The sequence below is a fragment of the Pithys albifrons genome, chromosome 1 (assembly GCF_047495875.1).
Source record: "Pithys albifrons albifrons isolate INPA30051 chromosome 1, PitAlb_v1, whole genome shotgun sequence".
Lineage (NCBI taxonomy): Eukaryota > Metazoa > Chordata > Aves > Passeriformes > Thamnophilidae > Pithys > Pithys albifrons.
In genome coordinates, this window is record NC_092458.1 from 2760778 (window position 1) to 2776227 (window position 15450).

Consider the following 15450-nt stretch of genomic DNA (forward strand, 5'->3'; position numbering starts at 1 on the left):
CTGCAGGCAGGGGAGTGGAAAACTTCATGCAGATTGTGCTCTCCCGGGGTATTGATCTGAAATGTCTGATAGTTCAGATTGGACAGGTGCAGGAAGGAACAACTGCAGCTTTCAGCAGCTCTTACCTGCTTTTTGTCTCTCTTTGATCAAAATACTAATGGCACAGGAGGCTGGGAAGGGAAACTAGACAAAAAACGTACCAAGAGACTTTTGTGGACTAGCAAGTCCATGAGGTACGTTGAGTCGGGATCCAGCCAGTGAAGCACCTAACTGGGCACACGGACTGGCTGTGTGTCCTCCACTAGAACCATTTCAGTGCTGAACTAAAAGCAGACAGAGACTTCCCAGATCCAGGTGAGGAAAGGACAAATTCTTGTCTAATTATTATCTTGAGATCACCTGAAGTGAGGCATGAGGCTATCAGGGGGTTTTGGGGCTGCTTCCCTTTTCCTCCTTCCTCCCCACTAGCAGTGTGGCTGTGTAGTGCATTGTAAGGTGACAGGGATAGACAAATAAAATTCACAGTTCTGGGGCTCAAGCCATTGGCATCTCTGCTTGGTGTGACCACAGCTATTCCAAGTGACCCAGCAAAGGAAGAGGCAACTGAAAAACAGTAATAACCTCATGAAAGGTGATTTCATTGTGATTTGTGGCTTTCAGACAACTTCGGGAGAAGACGTCCGTGACTTTGCCAAGGTACTAAAAAACAAATTTCGAACAAAAAGATATTTTGCAAAGCACCCACGAATGGGCTACCTGCCTGTGCAAACTGTCTTGGAGGGAGACAACATGGAAACGTGAGTAGCTCTGAAGTATCCAAACAGTAATTCATTTGGTACACTATTTGAGCTCCCCAGCTGGTGCCAACTCCTTTCACTTCCTAAATGCATAAAGCCTCTTTATGTCTTTCATTTCTGTTTACCTTGCTGGCAGGAAAACACAAGCTGGGCTTCCATTTGCCATTGCTTTTACCTGCTTTCACCTGTCCTTATGCAGGAACTTCAGCTTGTAAAAGAAAAATACTCACGGTCTTACTGACAGTCTTAGAAGTGTCTGAGTTTGATACACAATTTGGAGACTAATGATATCATCATGAAATTTTTATTTTCTTCCAAATGGGTATCTTTCCTTGGTTTTATTTTTTTAATTAGTGTGTTTGCAAGCTTCCCAGATGATTTCTTCTTTTCTCAGCCTATAAATTTAGTCTTATTAAAGGCCTTTGATGTCTTTTATGGGGAAAAACAAGCAATAATGATGCACATGGAGAAATCCATGAGTGTACCCAGTTCCCTTTGGTTTTTTACAAGTTTTTTTGTTTTTTTAATGGCAATTGCACACAGCTTGTTCTCGCTTGCTCTCTTTTTCTTTCTCTCTCTTTTAAAATTTTGGATTTCAAATTTTTTTCCCCTCACTTTTTGGTTGGTTGCTCTTCACAGCCATTCATGTTGGTCTGTTGGATTTCTGTTTTTCGGTTGTTGGTTTGTGGTTTTTTTTAAACCTTTCTGTAATTATTTTGCTGCTGAGTTTCTTCTGCCTCTCTCTTCACCTCCTCATTTTTTGTCTTGCAGTCCTGTTACTCTGATCAACTTCTGGCCAGTAGATTCTGCGTGAGTACTTTTGCTGAAGTGTGCTGCTGCTGCTACTGCTGCTGCGCTCCCTCACTTGCTTTTTGTTTCTTTATTTAGTTTTCCATAAGATCATTCCCTTCTTCCTTTATGACTCTTTCCTTTGATGCACTCTCTGAAGGAATGTTCTGCTCCCAAAAGAGTAAAGTGGGATAAATCTTGGAATTTCCAGCAATCATGGATTGTGTACTGTATGCTCTTTCTGGAGGATGTATTTTCATTGAATTAACAGGGATTTTGTGCGGATCTACTAATGCTTAAGAAAGTTTGTCATTTAAAAGCCTATGTTTCTGAATTCTGTGTTTCTTAATGTACACTGAATGCTTTTTGAAGGACAGAGTTTGAACGTGATGGATTTAATTCAGTTTCAGGAATGACATAATTTTGAAGATGAAGCTGTAGTTTGGTTTTATGCACAATGCGCACACTCAAGCGCCCCAGTTAGTCCAAAGCTCACTGGGTATTTTATTAGTCCTTTACATACATTCAGATTTGTGAAGGCAGGTTGAAGTGGGGAAATGGTTGCTGTATTTTTTCAGAAGTTAAAAAAGCAGGGATTTTCAGCTATGAAACAGGTTTTCATTCTTGTACCACTCCTGCACGTGCATTATCTTACTGTTGTAGTAACAGCCTCAGCGTAAACTAAAGATATATATACTTACCATTGTGGCATTTGCTACTTCTAGTGTTACATGGATGATTCCAGAATAGTGTTAAATAATGATTATTTTAATTTGCATACTGATAACTAATGAGAAACTAATAAATAGAGTTTTATATATTTCTATATGGTGAATTGTATATGGCTTGCACCTCCTTTGAATTTTTTTTTGTAGAATAAACAAGTGAAATGTATATGTTGGAATATTGATTTATAATTTTCATTTGGAGCACAAACCATTGGGAAGTGAAGAGAAGTGCTCTACCTCTAGGAAATTTAAGCAACCAAGAAGCACATCTAGTACTGTAAGCCTCATATGGCTGAGGATTCACCCACAGAAAAGTCCAAAAGGCTGGAGCCAGACTGAAATAGAGGGGCTTTGAGCTTTAGTGTGCACTTTGGTTTATGAACACAACTGTGGATCTCAATTTCTTAACCTTTAGAGCAATTGCAAAGTTAAAAGTAACTTGTAAAGAAAGCTTGGATCATATGGAATGCCGCTGCTATGTCTGACATAACATGAAATTAAACTGTCATAACATGCTTAATTCTAGTTGCAGTAACAACCTCATGGTATGCCTACACCAATAGCTTCACATCACAGGTTTGGTGTTGTACCCAACAGGGATTTAACACGTGTGTCATACTTAAGGAAACTTGAGGAATACTAAGAAGCAGGGTTTGTACAGAGAGGTTGCACCTTTAGTCAGACCAACTCAGGTATCTTCTGGATCGCATCCCCTTCCTATGGTGAACAAGAAAGCAGAAAAATAAGAAATGAATAGTGTCTGGAAAGAATTGCTCTCTATTTTGTTCTGCTAACTTTATTCCTTTCCTTGGTGCTATAGCACTTGGCTTACAACTCAAGTTATTAAGCTACCCAGATTTAAAGCTGCTTCTCAGTTATAGGGCTGATTCCAGCTTTGGCAGTCAAAGAAGTTATCATAAAACTTTCCTGGGATTTCTATGCTTGTGCCTTTTCCTGGTGCTCTCATGCCAGTTTTCTGGTTATCCTTGAAGCACTTCAGAACAGCATCACCTGGCAGCAGTCACCAATGCCAGTGCTATCCTGACATCAACATGTGGTATACATGGAGCTGTTTATAAATAGATTCATTGGGGTTTTTTACTGAAAGTTAGTCGTTCTGACTGCTTATTGTCCAGTATTTTGCATAAATACTCTGCTTGCTAGGCATTAAAGGGACAGCCTACAAGTTGTGAGTTTGTGTCTTTTTACTTGAGCTGCGGTTGTCAGTGATACAGTACATTTTACTACATCCTACACTTTGAAGAAGCATGAACTAAAATGCTGAACAGCAAAGAAAAGTGCCTTTGTCCTGCCAGCCAGATTTCCGGGGGTGTAGGGAATTGCAGGAGCTGGTCACCACTTAACTAGAATTCCCACGCTGTTCCTGCAGACCTCAGCTTGAGCAATGCAGCTGTGGAGCTCTTGTTAAAGGGTTGGTTATCTTATCTAAATATTGGCTGTGTCACTCAGCCTTCTTGCTGGCTGTTGGAGCTGATTAGGTGTGCAGGGTATGTGTGCTCAGACAGGGAGGACTCTGAGCTCTAGCACAGATGGTCACTCAGAGTATGTACAGTGCAACACAGCTGTGCTCAGGCTTGCTCAGGTACTGGCAGAAGTGTGCCTCTGAGCAGCTTAATTCAGCACAAAGCAGTGCTTCTCTTAAAAGGTTTGCTTTCTTGAGCAAACTTCTAAAAAGCTGTTTGAGGTAGGTCTCCCTTTTGCAGTATGTTCTGAAGTGGAGACAAACCTGGAAATGGAGCCTCACCTGCTTGCAGCTGGCAGAGAGAATCAGCTTCAACAAGTTACACAACACTGTGTTGCCTTTTTTTAAAAAAAAAAAAAGGAAAAAATATATATTGCATAGCTTGGTTACTTCTGAAGTGTAGTTTCAAGGCAGCAGGGTTGTGTTCATGCAGTCAGGCCTGTCTTTTGCTGTGCACTACTACCAAAAGAGACATCTCTTCATTGCCCAGAAGGTCCCAGCCAAGTGCTGTCCATTCCTTCACACTGGTACCACTACCTCTGCAATGCCAGTGTGAGAGGGACTAAGAAAATGATCCAGCTCAAAACAAAAGATACTTTTAACACAGATTTCCTAGTCTATGTACAATATTAGGATTAATGCATGTTTAAAACAAGACCTTTCACTGATGTACCAATTTAGACCAGCTTAATATCAGCTGTGACAAACAAAAAATGAAAATATCATTGATTTATGAGAAAAATCAGTGTTATCTTGGTCCATAGTCCACCTGTCTGAAGAAATTACATCCTTTTCCCTTCCCTTCAGTGTATATTTTCTTACACAAATTAGGGTATCCAGCTGCAGAGAAGCCATTGATGAATCTCTGCTGCAGTTAGGAACTGTGAACTGAGTATTTATCCTCTGGTTTGCTGTGGTAATGTTTGAACATGTGATTGGTAAAAGTACAGTTGGAGGCCAAAGCTCATTTCAGACAAAATGAGATTTGTGATATTTAGCCTGTAATGTCTTAAAGAGGAAAAATTTTGCTGCTGCTGAAATTTATGTATGCAGCATATAGCTCTGTGAATTCAGGACCCTAAATTAGAGCCCTTTGCAGGCTGATTAGAAACCTGGAAGTTGAATGGTCTAGTAGATCCACAGCAGGATTGTCAAACTCCTAACATGGGAGCATTACAAACCAGAAGATTATTACAGTTTTTGTTTATAACCAGTAAATACAACACTCACCTGCTTGTGCAACTCAGTGCCATCACTGTGGGCAGCCCCAGCCTGAACCACAGCATCCAACAGCTTAAAGTGGGGGAAACTCCTTCCTTAGGAGTTCCAGAAGGAGAGTTGGCAGACATGTAATGAAGGGCAGTTGAAATTCAGCTAAAACATGAAATTTCCCTACAATTTGTGAAGCTGCATCGTTTTTTGTTACTCCAGCACGTCCTGATAAATGTCAGTGGGCAAAATCCCACATGGCTGCAAAGGGTGTTCTCTGAACTGCATAGGGAACATCATTTAATGTTGATGTTTTCCAGAGTTCAGGCTGTGAGAAAAAATGCTCTAATTGATGAGAAAATTCCCATGAATTGTTTTCATGCACGAAAAAATTGAAGAGGATCTCATACCATCTGATTTGTCAGGCAGGAAATCCAAAATAATTGACAGTGTCCCCCTGTATAACACACTGAGCTACAGTTCAGATGGCAACTCTGGAAAGACACTAGGCAGAATCATCAGTGCCTGTAGAGTGTTGTTAAAGAGTTTCCTGTATTTACTTCTAGCTGCTCATGGAGTAATCCTTAAAGGCTCTTTAAGTGAGATGTGCTGGAAGCAGTACTGGAGCAGGGCGGGAGGTAGAGGAGAGGTTCCCAACAGGACTTTGGCAGCCAGTGCAGGGCTGCATGTCAAGCAGAATTGGCAATGAAGGAGGCAGGTGAAGGGGAAACCAGGGTGAAAGCTCTTCTATAAATTCTTTGAAAAAGGCATCTTCAGGAGTTGGTGTGAAGAAGAGCCATGGCAGCAGGTGGATTGCAGAATGGTCAAAGTCCCTGGCGTGGTACCACAGAACATTGCACGGATGGCTTGAGGAGGCACACACAGCGCCTGGAGTTACAACTTGCTGTTTATCAAACATAGCATAAGGCACAGAGATGTGAGGGTGTAGGCATAGCTAAGTGTCTTTTTACTTTCAAAGGGGTATTGTTTGTGATTAATCAGTGTTTTCTGCCTTATAGGCCTGCCTCGTCCCCTCAGCTCTCACACGATGATACTCATTCACGCATTGAACATTATGCTAGCAGGTATGAGACCAGCTGGATGTTAGGCAGATCTTTCTATAAAAAATAATTAAGAAAAAAAACAGACCAAGGGCTAGTGGCGACCTGAGCACTTCTTAAAGAAACATAAAATTTGGGGGTTTGCTTTCCAGGCTCTGGGATGCAGAGCATTGTCTGTAGTTGCTATTAACCAGCCTGTGCTAACCTGCATGCCAAAGCACCTGTGTGGTCAGAAGTGGCCTTTAGGTTCTGTGGGGTCATCATTAGCTGTGCACTCAGTTACTGACATTTTAGTAGGAACTGCAGTGATAGGTCAGGGGGCAGTGTTATAAAAGAGGGTAGGTTCTAGATATAAGGAAGAAATTTTTACAGTGAGTGTGGTGAGGCACTGGAGCAGGTTCCTCAGAGAGGTGGTGGATGTCCTGGAAACATTCATGGAGAAATTGGATGGGGCTCTGAACCACCTGGTCTAGTTGAAGGTATCCCTGCTTGTTGCAGGGGGGTTGGACTAGATGACCTTTAAAAGTCCCTTCCAACCCAAACTGTTCTATGATTCTAGGGTTTTGTCTTTAATATGGACCCTGGTGTAATCATACAAATAAGAATAGCAAAAACCTCCAAACTCTTACATGAATCTCAAATGTTACTATAATGTTAAGTAATTCAGCTCATGAAATACCACAAACAGGATTTTTCCTTGACTTGGAGGATTAAAGTAGTGGCACATCACTGCTTTAGTTCACTTCTCTGCTTTCATACTGCTCTTAAGAATCAAAAAATGGGTTAATTACACAAATAATATGTTTTTACACTAAACAAGTAAATTTGCAATGGTTGAGGCAATGAAAAATGGTTATTTTGGCCTCCTCTTTCTCTCCTCAATTACCACTTAATCAGGAGAGGTGTTTCTGAATTATGCAGGGCATTTAGGAGGGGCTTAGCATGAAAACCAATGAGAGATGACTGATTGTTAGCTCTGATGATGATATTGCCAGGTACAAAGCAATTGGTGTAATCCCCTGGCATCTTAAGGCTTTTCTTTGATTTTGGAATTAATTAAGAGGAATGGAAGATAAACTTAGAAGTGAGTTTTGCCAGGTCATTGTAACAAACAATCCTTTGCGATATTTTATTGCAAAACTTTTTGGTAAATTAATTTGAGTTTCAAATTCATCAAAAACATCACGCTCTTTAATTCCTTTCAGAATGTTAGAGCAGATGAAGCTTCTGGAAAACATAATTGGTTTAATCAGTCTTGTTTATTTTTCCACAGGCTAGCAGAAATGGAGAACACCAATGGTTCTTATCTCAATGACAGTATTTCACCTAATGAGAGCATGTAAGTAGGATGTTTTAGTGGTTTTGACATGTATTTTCTTGGTAAGGTTAATAACTTACAATGAAATTTTGTAGTGCTGAATTTGCATGGCCATGTACCACATCTGGTTCAATTTCATGATGAACTCATGTCCTTTCAATTTGTAACATAGTGTTATGGTTTATAGATTAATACCAAATTTATACAACAAGTGATTGATACCTTCGAAATTAAAATGACTAAATTATTTCAAAAAAATCCTGATTTATTCAACAAATAGTTCCCATATTACTTGGAAAAAGTGTTCATCATCTGATGCTTTTTAAGGAAAAAGATAAAAAGAAAACCCTTCTATCTGTACTACCAGGTTAGTCCTGATTTAATTGCTGTAAGCTAGAAAATGGTGTGGGCAAAGTGTCAATCAAAACATTAGTGAGGCTAAACAGAAATCTTTGGTATAAAAATACTTGAAATGCATTGCAAGTGTAAGCCTGGAGGGACTCATCCTCACCATGAAATATCTGAAGTAATAAACTACGTTGAACAGATCTCTTAACAAGCATTTATTGCACTACTTTAAATGTAAAGTCATAAATAAAAGTTTTAATTTTTGAAAAGTAGTTAAATCTAATGCTGCACTGAGACCTTTTTGTGATTTTCTGACATGGTAATGTATTTCTCCTCCTCTGATGTTCTTGATCTTGTTTATTCTCGGAATGAGAGGACGTAGAGCTAGGAAGCCAACTGTGGATAGTTTGTGAAGAGAGGATGGGAGCACCTAAGTCATTGGCATGTTTGAAAATTAGAAAAATATAAATTTGTAATTCACTTAAATTGAGATTCCAAATCAAGAGTTTATGGAGTTGGTTCTGAGCGTATGAGATGTTCCTGGATAGTGATAAAGCTGTTTTCTTTGTTTTGAAATAGTTTCTCTTTTGGCTTGGTAGTATTTTTCCCTACCAGCTTTAAAAGAAAATCCCTTATACATCCAATTATATTGTTCCAATATATTGGTTCAAAAAGGAGAAAGTTGAAATGACACCTCAAAACTGATATATAAACAATGTCAATATAGTTTCATGCAGTTACTGAAAACCTGGTTTCCAAGTGGTATGTTAATTTTGTATTGTTATGAACAGTAGTAATGCTATAATAGATGGAATTTTGTGTTGTCCCACTGAAATATTTCAATGTCCTTGTCACACAAATCTTGTGTATGCAGTAGTTCTTGTATTACACTTTGGTCTTACTGTTCAGTTCATTTTTTGATTAATTAGAAGCCATATTAGCATGATTCAGTTAACAAGTTAACCAATGGCTATCCAGTTTGTTATTCAGGTTGTATAAATGTACATTCTGAATTTTGGAAGAAATATTATTCAGACAGATAGAAATTGCAGCAAAATTAAAGCTTACGATGAATTCACAACTAATTCTTTCAGTTTTGTTTGTCACATTCTGCTTCAGTATTATTTGTTGCCATTCTTACAGGGTTTGGATTATTGGACTGATAAGTGCAGTTAGAGTGATAGATGGAGACAAGGAAGGAGGGAAATAAAGACATAGCATATATATATATATATATATTTACCACAAAATTTGCTACGTAGTGTCACTGAAATTATATATAAAAATTATATGCAGGCTGAAAATCACACAGAAAGAGCTTGTAAAGTGACACATATTGCAATAGTTATGTCACTTGTTCACTGTTAACTTCATTTAAGATCCCTAAGAATATTCATAAATTCAAAGCAGTGGTTTGAAGGAAATCACAGTTCAGGCCTTTCATGAAAAGTATAAATTTAGGAACTGGCAAGCCTTTCCTTCTCTGAAAAATTAATACTTCTCTTTTATGAACTCATGTTAATGTGCTCTGTATTGCTTTGGCACTCCTGCAGTCATAAAATGGCATCATTAACATTTTCAGGAACAAATGGCAACAAGGAAAATTACAATTTTTGAACAATAACAGCTGTTCAAAATGCCTGTTAAATTCTTGTTTAGGAACATAACAGAAAAAAACCTAGACTGAATTATTTTTTTCTACAAAATTTCTAAGCCAGTGTCATTTTTAATGTCCGTGTCCTGTGGTGTTGAGGAAAACCTTTCATGGTTTCTCACAGTTACTGCTGGTGCATGACATAGGGCCTGGATGCATCTCCTTAGCATCTAAACGACACCTAAAACAATCCATGTGATTCTGAGAGGTGATCAGGGTCTTCAGAATTGAATTTGCTTTTCTCTTCCAGAGATGTTTCTGTTTCAAATGCCACACAGCTTCAGGGGCAATAGAAAAAAGAAAGAGATCATACATATTAAACGGAATGTATTTGTATTCTGACAGTGTACATCACTTTTAATTTTAAAAAGAAACCCACCTGAGTGAAAAATAGCATATTTTCATTAGATCAGTATATTTTTATTCAGCTTTATGGAGAAAAAAATAAATAAAGCACACATTCATTAGATAAGGAGGGTTTGTAGGTACAAAAATAAATGCGTTGCCTTTGCTTGAGTGACCCTTTCCACGACACAGATCAAACAGCAGAAAATAGCCTTTGTTTTTTCAAGCAAATCCCTAATTTAAGTTAGGCAGAAAAGGAAAGCTGAGGTTGTCAGCTGTTGCAAACTTGGTTTTAAGTATCTGAGAAGCAGAGATGGAGAGAGGTGGACTCTGTAGAAGGAAAATTAGCAGAGACTAAGTGAAACAGGTCAGCAGATTTTGCTTTAAGGTACATTGCTCTGTCTTGGTTGCAAAGAGTTCAGCAAATCTCTTTGTAAGAAATGAAAGACTGGGAGTGAATCATCTCCTCATATTCACTGTGAAGTTCAAAAGAAGGAAGGGAACAGCATGTTTTATCCTTCTCTGTTTCCAGCGATGATGAACACTTGCTAATCCAGCACTACTGCCAAAGTCTGAACCAGGAGTCCCCACTGAGCCAGCCCCGAAGCCCTGCCCAGATCCTGATTTCTCTGGAGAGTGAGGAAAGAGGGGAACTGGAGAGAATCCTCGCAGACCTGGAGGAGGAAAACAGGTAGATTACACCACCAGATGCTGCACTTGAAGTAAAAAAATCTGTAAAATAATTATACTTAGAGTTATATGCAATTCAGGTGGGTAGCAGTTTTAGAATAAAATTGGTCATAAAGTTGCATTTTCCTCCAACGAGTAAATACTTTCAAAGTGGTTAAAATTGGGTCCTCTTTTCATTCTATTTGGTGTTGCTTGTTGCCATTTCTTTAGTCTTTCAATACCAAGTGTCATTTACTCATAATTTCAAATCAAATTGAAGTTATCTTCATTAAATCACCACAAAAAGCGTGAAGTCCTTTTTCTACTGTACTCAGGAGTCTTGAGCCATTAGCATAACAACTGGGAGATCTTGACTCTGGCAGATTTGTAATTGCCACTGTGAACTACCAAAATCAAGACTAAGAAACAATTTACTTCTACAAAAAAACATGGTTTTGTTTGGCTTCTATTTTTTATGGTACAGTCTGCTGGCATTTTCATGCTCTTTTTTTTTCTTGCTTCTTTAAGAGCTAGGTACTTCTGTTTACACTGAGGGTTTAATGCAGTAATCATTTACCTCAGGCATGTCAAGCAAGTAATGCAAGAGTTGGCATTGTCATAGATCTTCTCTCTGTGCATAAGACCTCTTTGGATGGTACTAATCAATTACGGTGGCTCCATCATAGACTTCTTAGCAGGAGGATTTGGGAGAATGTAGAGGATCTGTAGGCAACAAGGATGAAGAAAGTGTTTCACACAGAAAGCTGTAGTAACCAAAGCTCTTGATCACTGAATAAGCAGTGAGATTTTGTTTGAAACAAACCACAAACTTCCTACTGCAAAGCACATTAAGCCCAACTACGTTCCAAAGCAGAGGAAAATCAGTGGTTTGAAATATCTGGTAACTGGTACAATACAGGTAATAAGATAGCTTAGTTTTCAGGTGATGACTGTTAGTTTTTAAACAGCATTATGTAGTGAGTGAATCATGGAAGAAGAAAAAAATATCATAATGCTTTTCTGTCTGCATACAAAATAAGCTGCCTACCAGAAAGGAGGATGGCTTTTAAAGCAGCCTAGTTTTAGATTAGAAAGGTAGCATATTAAAGCTAGTATAATGTGGAGCTACATTGCTCAACAGGCTAAAAAGTCCTCTTCAGGGTTTATATCTTAAATTTCAGCAAAGGCTTTATTTAATATAGCAACTCCTGATGAGGAATAACATGGTAGAAGGTCTCTGAGAGGAATTACACCTTATAAATGCCCGGTTTGAAGCTTGCCAATCCTGGATTAAACAAGAGCTGTAGACTGTAAGATTGGGTGTAGCCTGTTGTTTTCTCATTTGTACTGCTGGGGGCACAGTTATGGATGGGGTGCCACCACAGGCAGCCTCACCTTTTGTGGGTGCTTCAGGTCTCAGTACAGCAGGGACAGAGATGGCTGTTTCTGTGGGAGTGTGGGGGTCACACTACTGTGATTTTCATGGATTATGCCAAAATCATGATTTTTGTCTCTGCAAAAAGCTATAAGTAACTTGTGCTTAAAAACTAAGGTAGCTGCTGAAAAGCAAACAAGTTCTTGTTGCCCTTATAGCTTGTCACAGCCAGCTAGCCATGATTTTATGGACTAAATGCTGGTTCCTTTTTAGAAAAGTAAGCTATTCAGTCAGTAGCCATTCATGTAAGTTACCTACTTAGAAAAAAAATAACCTTGTCTCTTCAGATTTCTCATTTCTAGTCATCCTTCTCCTTTAGGGTTGTGCAAACATTTTCTTTGTAGTTGCCAAAGACTTTTGATAATGAAGATTTAGCTCTCTCTGCTGTATCTTGTATGCTTCTGCAGTAAGAGTCAGCATATGCACAGTCACTTCTCAGCAGCTCCCTGGAAAGCTGCAGCAAGTACCAACAAGAAGCAGTACTATGATATTTGGAGCACTTCATTGTCATTTCTCTTTTTCTTCCACTCTCCACAGCTTCCTGCTTTTCAAAAAAGCCCTTTTCTATTTTGCTTCGTCTCTTTTGAGCTGCTTACTGAATTCTGACCTCTGTTTGGGTTTCAGCTTCAGTTTCTGGTCTCCAAATATTACCATCTTGACTTGTTACTTAAATGAAAAAGACTCTTTGAAATTGCAGTTCTGAAGTTTTGCTTTTGGACAGTTTAAAAAGCTCTGTTGCCTATTTTAAATTCTTCTGAAATGCATTATCTGACTTATAGCCTAACTTAGCTGTGACATGGTTCTGACTGGGGGTTTCATCAATTCCAAAGACCTCTTGTTAGATATCCATTATTTATCTGCTAGCATTTTAAGACCTTGATGCTTCTGTAGCTTGTAAGTATGACTTTCTTAAATAATTCATGCCTAAGATTTGACTACTAAATAATTTACGTTTGTTAAAATGTGAGCATTTTAGAGAAGATTTTCAATTGCTGAAAATGTTTCATTTGAGTTTTAGGCCTTCAGGCTTGTGCTAAGTTTTGCATCACATGAAATATTGTGATAAGAACATTTCTTGTATATTCAGTAGACAAAAAGTAATAGGGCTATGGAAAGCAACTTATTATACTGCAATATAAAAGAAAATCTAATTATAAAACCCTCTTAAAAGCATTTTGAGATTTCCTTGACTGAATTTATTTCAAAAGCAGAGAAGACAGATTTTTGTTGTCTGTCTAAAGCAGTACATTATTAGTTGGTTGTATGGTGGGATAGGTAATACTGATTAGGATGTACTACACTAGCATTAAATAGAAAGCTTGGATTCTGCAGTGACAGAGACTCAGAACTTTCTGCAAAGAATTCAAATACTTTCCTGCTGTTTTAATGGCTAAAAAATGTGAATGTTTCCTAATATTTTAGTTGAATCAAGGTCACTGACATACTTCTGTAAGAGGGAGACTTCTGTTTTCTTTTCCTCCCAGCTCCTAGCTGTCCTGCAACAACAACTAAGTCAGTGAGATCTTCAGCCAGAGCTATTTGCCTTTCCTTGGCTTTCCTGACTTGCACTGGAAGTTCAGTGGGCCATGTGCCACCAGAGCAGCACTAACACCTTGAATCTCAAAGCTGTCCTGTTTTGGTGTAGCTATAGAGTTCCTTCAAATCCAAAGACTGATGAATGGCCTCCTCAAATAAGTTCCTTCTGTGTAGTTGCCAACAGCAAAAAAGTGATGCATTTCTAAATATGCTGTGGCTCCTTTTGGTATTTGTTTTGGCATTGAAGAAGGGGAGTTAGATCTTCTGAGTGTGAAGCATCGTGAGTAAACATTGTCACCCTAGTGAAGGACAGGGGTAGGTGGTTCAGTTACCAGCTTTGTCAATGTCTTCAGACCACTGATTTTCTGTAGGGAGATGAGAAATAATATGAATTCACAAATTGTCAATTGCCTCTGAGGGGACTACTAAGCAAATGGGGTCCATGAGGATTTCCATCACCAGGCAATTAATGCTGCCAGTAATAGATGTGATTAATAATTCATGAGCTCTTTACTACCCAGCTCTTTACAGTTGTGTAAATCAAGGTTACACTGCATGCTTTTTCTCTCTTACTTTTCTTCGTGAATGCCTCAAATTGTTGTAAGCATCATAAGTGGAATATGTGTGTTGGGTGTTTTTAGTATTCTGTTACTGAAGAAGGGTTCATTTTCACAGTGATCAGAAGATGCAGCAGCATTGTTTGTTTGTGGCAGCCAGATGCAGAAGTCACCCAGCCTGAGCGATAGTGGAGGGAGGTTGGGTTTCCGTACTGCCAGTGCTTGCTCAGTTGCATTCATTTAGAAAGATGTGCTGGTTTAAAGGTGAACCAGCAGGGGAAATGAACTCACCATGAGAGAGATTATAAGTCAGAGCTAAAATTTAATAATAATATTACAATAACAACACTGACACAAAAGGGAAACTGCTTTCAACTCACAAAACCCCAGCAGTATAACCCAGTGTCCTGGGGCACAAACCCAAGGGGATTTGTTTGCCCTTGTGCTGAGACCCCTGTGGCTCCCCCAAGTCCAGAGCAAAAGGAAATGAAAAACCTGTTGGTGCAGGCGAGGGCTGTGGTCTGGGCGAGAGCGGGGATCTCCTCCTGTCAAGGTCCTGCTGCTCCTCTGGATCCAACGAGAAGTTCCCAAGGTCTTCTTACCCACCACTTATGTACCCTCAGGGAGCACCCAGTCCCTCCCCCTGGGCAGGGACTCACACAATGTGTGATTAACTCTGGGAGCCAGGGGGTGTTGAGCTGTTGATGGCCCATTAGCAGCTCCGCCCCCTCATGCTGAGTGTGAAGGTGATAATGGTTCCCTGGGCAGCTGCTGCTAATGGCCCATTGACCTTGGGGAATGAATAGAGGGGGTAGAATACACAGCTTTGATCACCCCCACACAGGGTTAGCTGGTCCCTCCTGCTGAATTAGGACAAAAGAATTGTGTTTTTATCTCCCCTTATGTCCTATTTTGTGCTGAAAGTGTCAGTGTGTGCCCTTCCTTGGGACACTGAGGTCTGTGCAGTGCTTTGGTTGCCTGGCTCACAGCAGCAGTCCTTTTTCACCACACAGCCTAAAACTGTTCCAGAAGTAGGAATAAGAGCCAGTTGTTCTCCCTTAGGATATTCTTACAGCAGATTTCAAATTCTTTCCTTGTTTTTTAATTTCCAGCTTTTTTCCCCCCCTCTGTGTTAATGCATATCATCATTGCTGTATGTTTAGATCCCAGTTATTATGATGTTATTGATCATCTGCACTCCACATCACTCCTATGGCTCTGAAGCTGTGATGAATCTCAGTTCTCTGGACTGTGTATCTAGGCTAAAAAGGTGCAGCTGGAAAATTCAGTGATACAGGTGCACTGGGCAAACCCATATGTCCTTCAAAATGACATTCCTTTGCTCCAGCAGTATTACAGTATTTAATTAAAGAACTCCCAAATTCAAACATACCTCTGCTTGGATAATATGCAGCATCCTTTACATGACTTTTTTTTTCTCTGTAGGCTTTCGAAAAGATTTGTTAACTGTTCTGTTAGCAGACACAAGGGCATTTTTATCTGAGTTACTCCCTGGTCCTT

At 39.3% G+C, this 15450-nt stretch overlaps 1 protein-coding gene across 15 annotated transcripts in view; it reads left to right on the plus strand.

The window, feature by feature from the left end:
- Positions 1-15450, plus strand: part of DMD (dystrophin) — a 1187916-nt gene that overhangs the window by 1149507 nt on the left and 22959 nt on the right. For 11 of the 15 annotated variants that reach the window (XM_071568723.1, XM_071569521.1, XM_071566241.1 and 8 more), the window contains 5 exons: positions 661-797; positions 1569-1607; positions 6026-6091; positions 7341-7406; positions 10265-10423. In XM_071568723.1, coding sequence (XP_071424824.1) covers positions 661-797; positions 1569-1607; positions 6026-6091; positions 7341-7406; positions 10265-10423 — 467 coding nt within the window. The remainder of the gene's footprint in view (positions 1-660; positions 798-1568; positions 1608-6025; positions 6092-7340; positions 7407-10264; positions 10424-15450) is intronic. The other 4 variants (XM_071567909.1, XM_071577044.1, XM_071575337.1 and 1 more) reach the window with 2 other exon arrangements.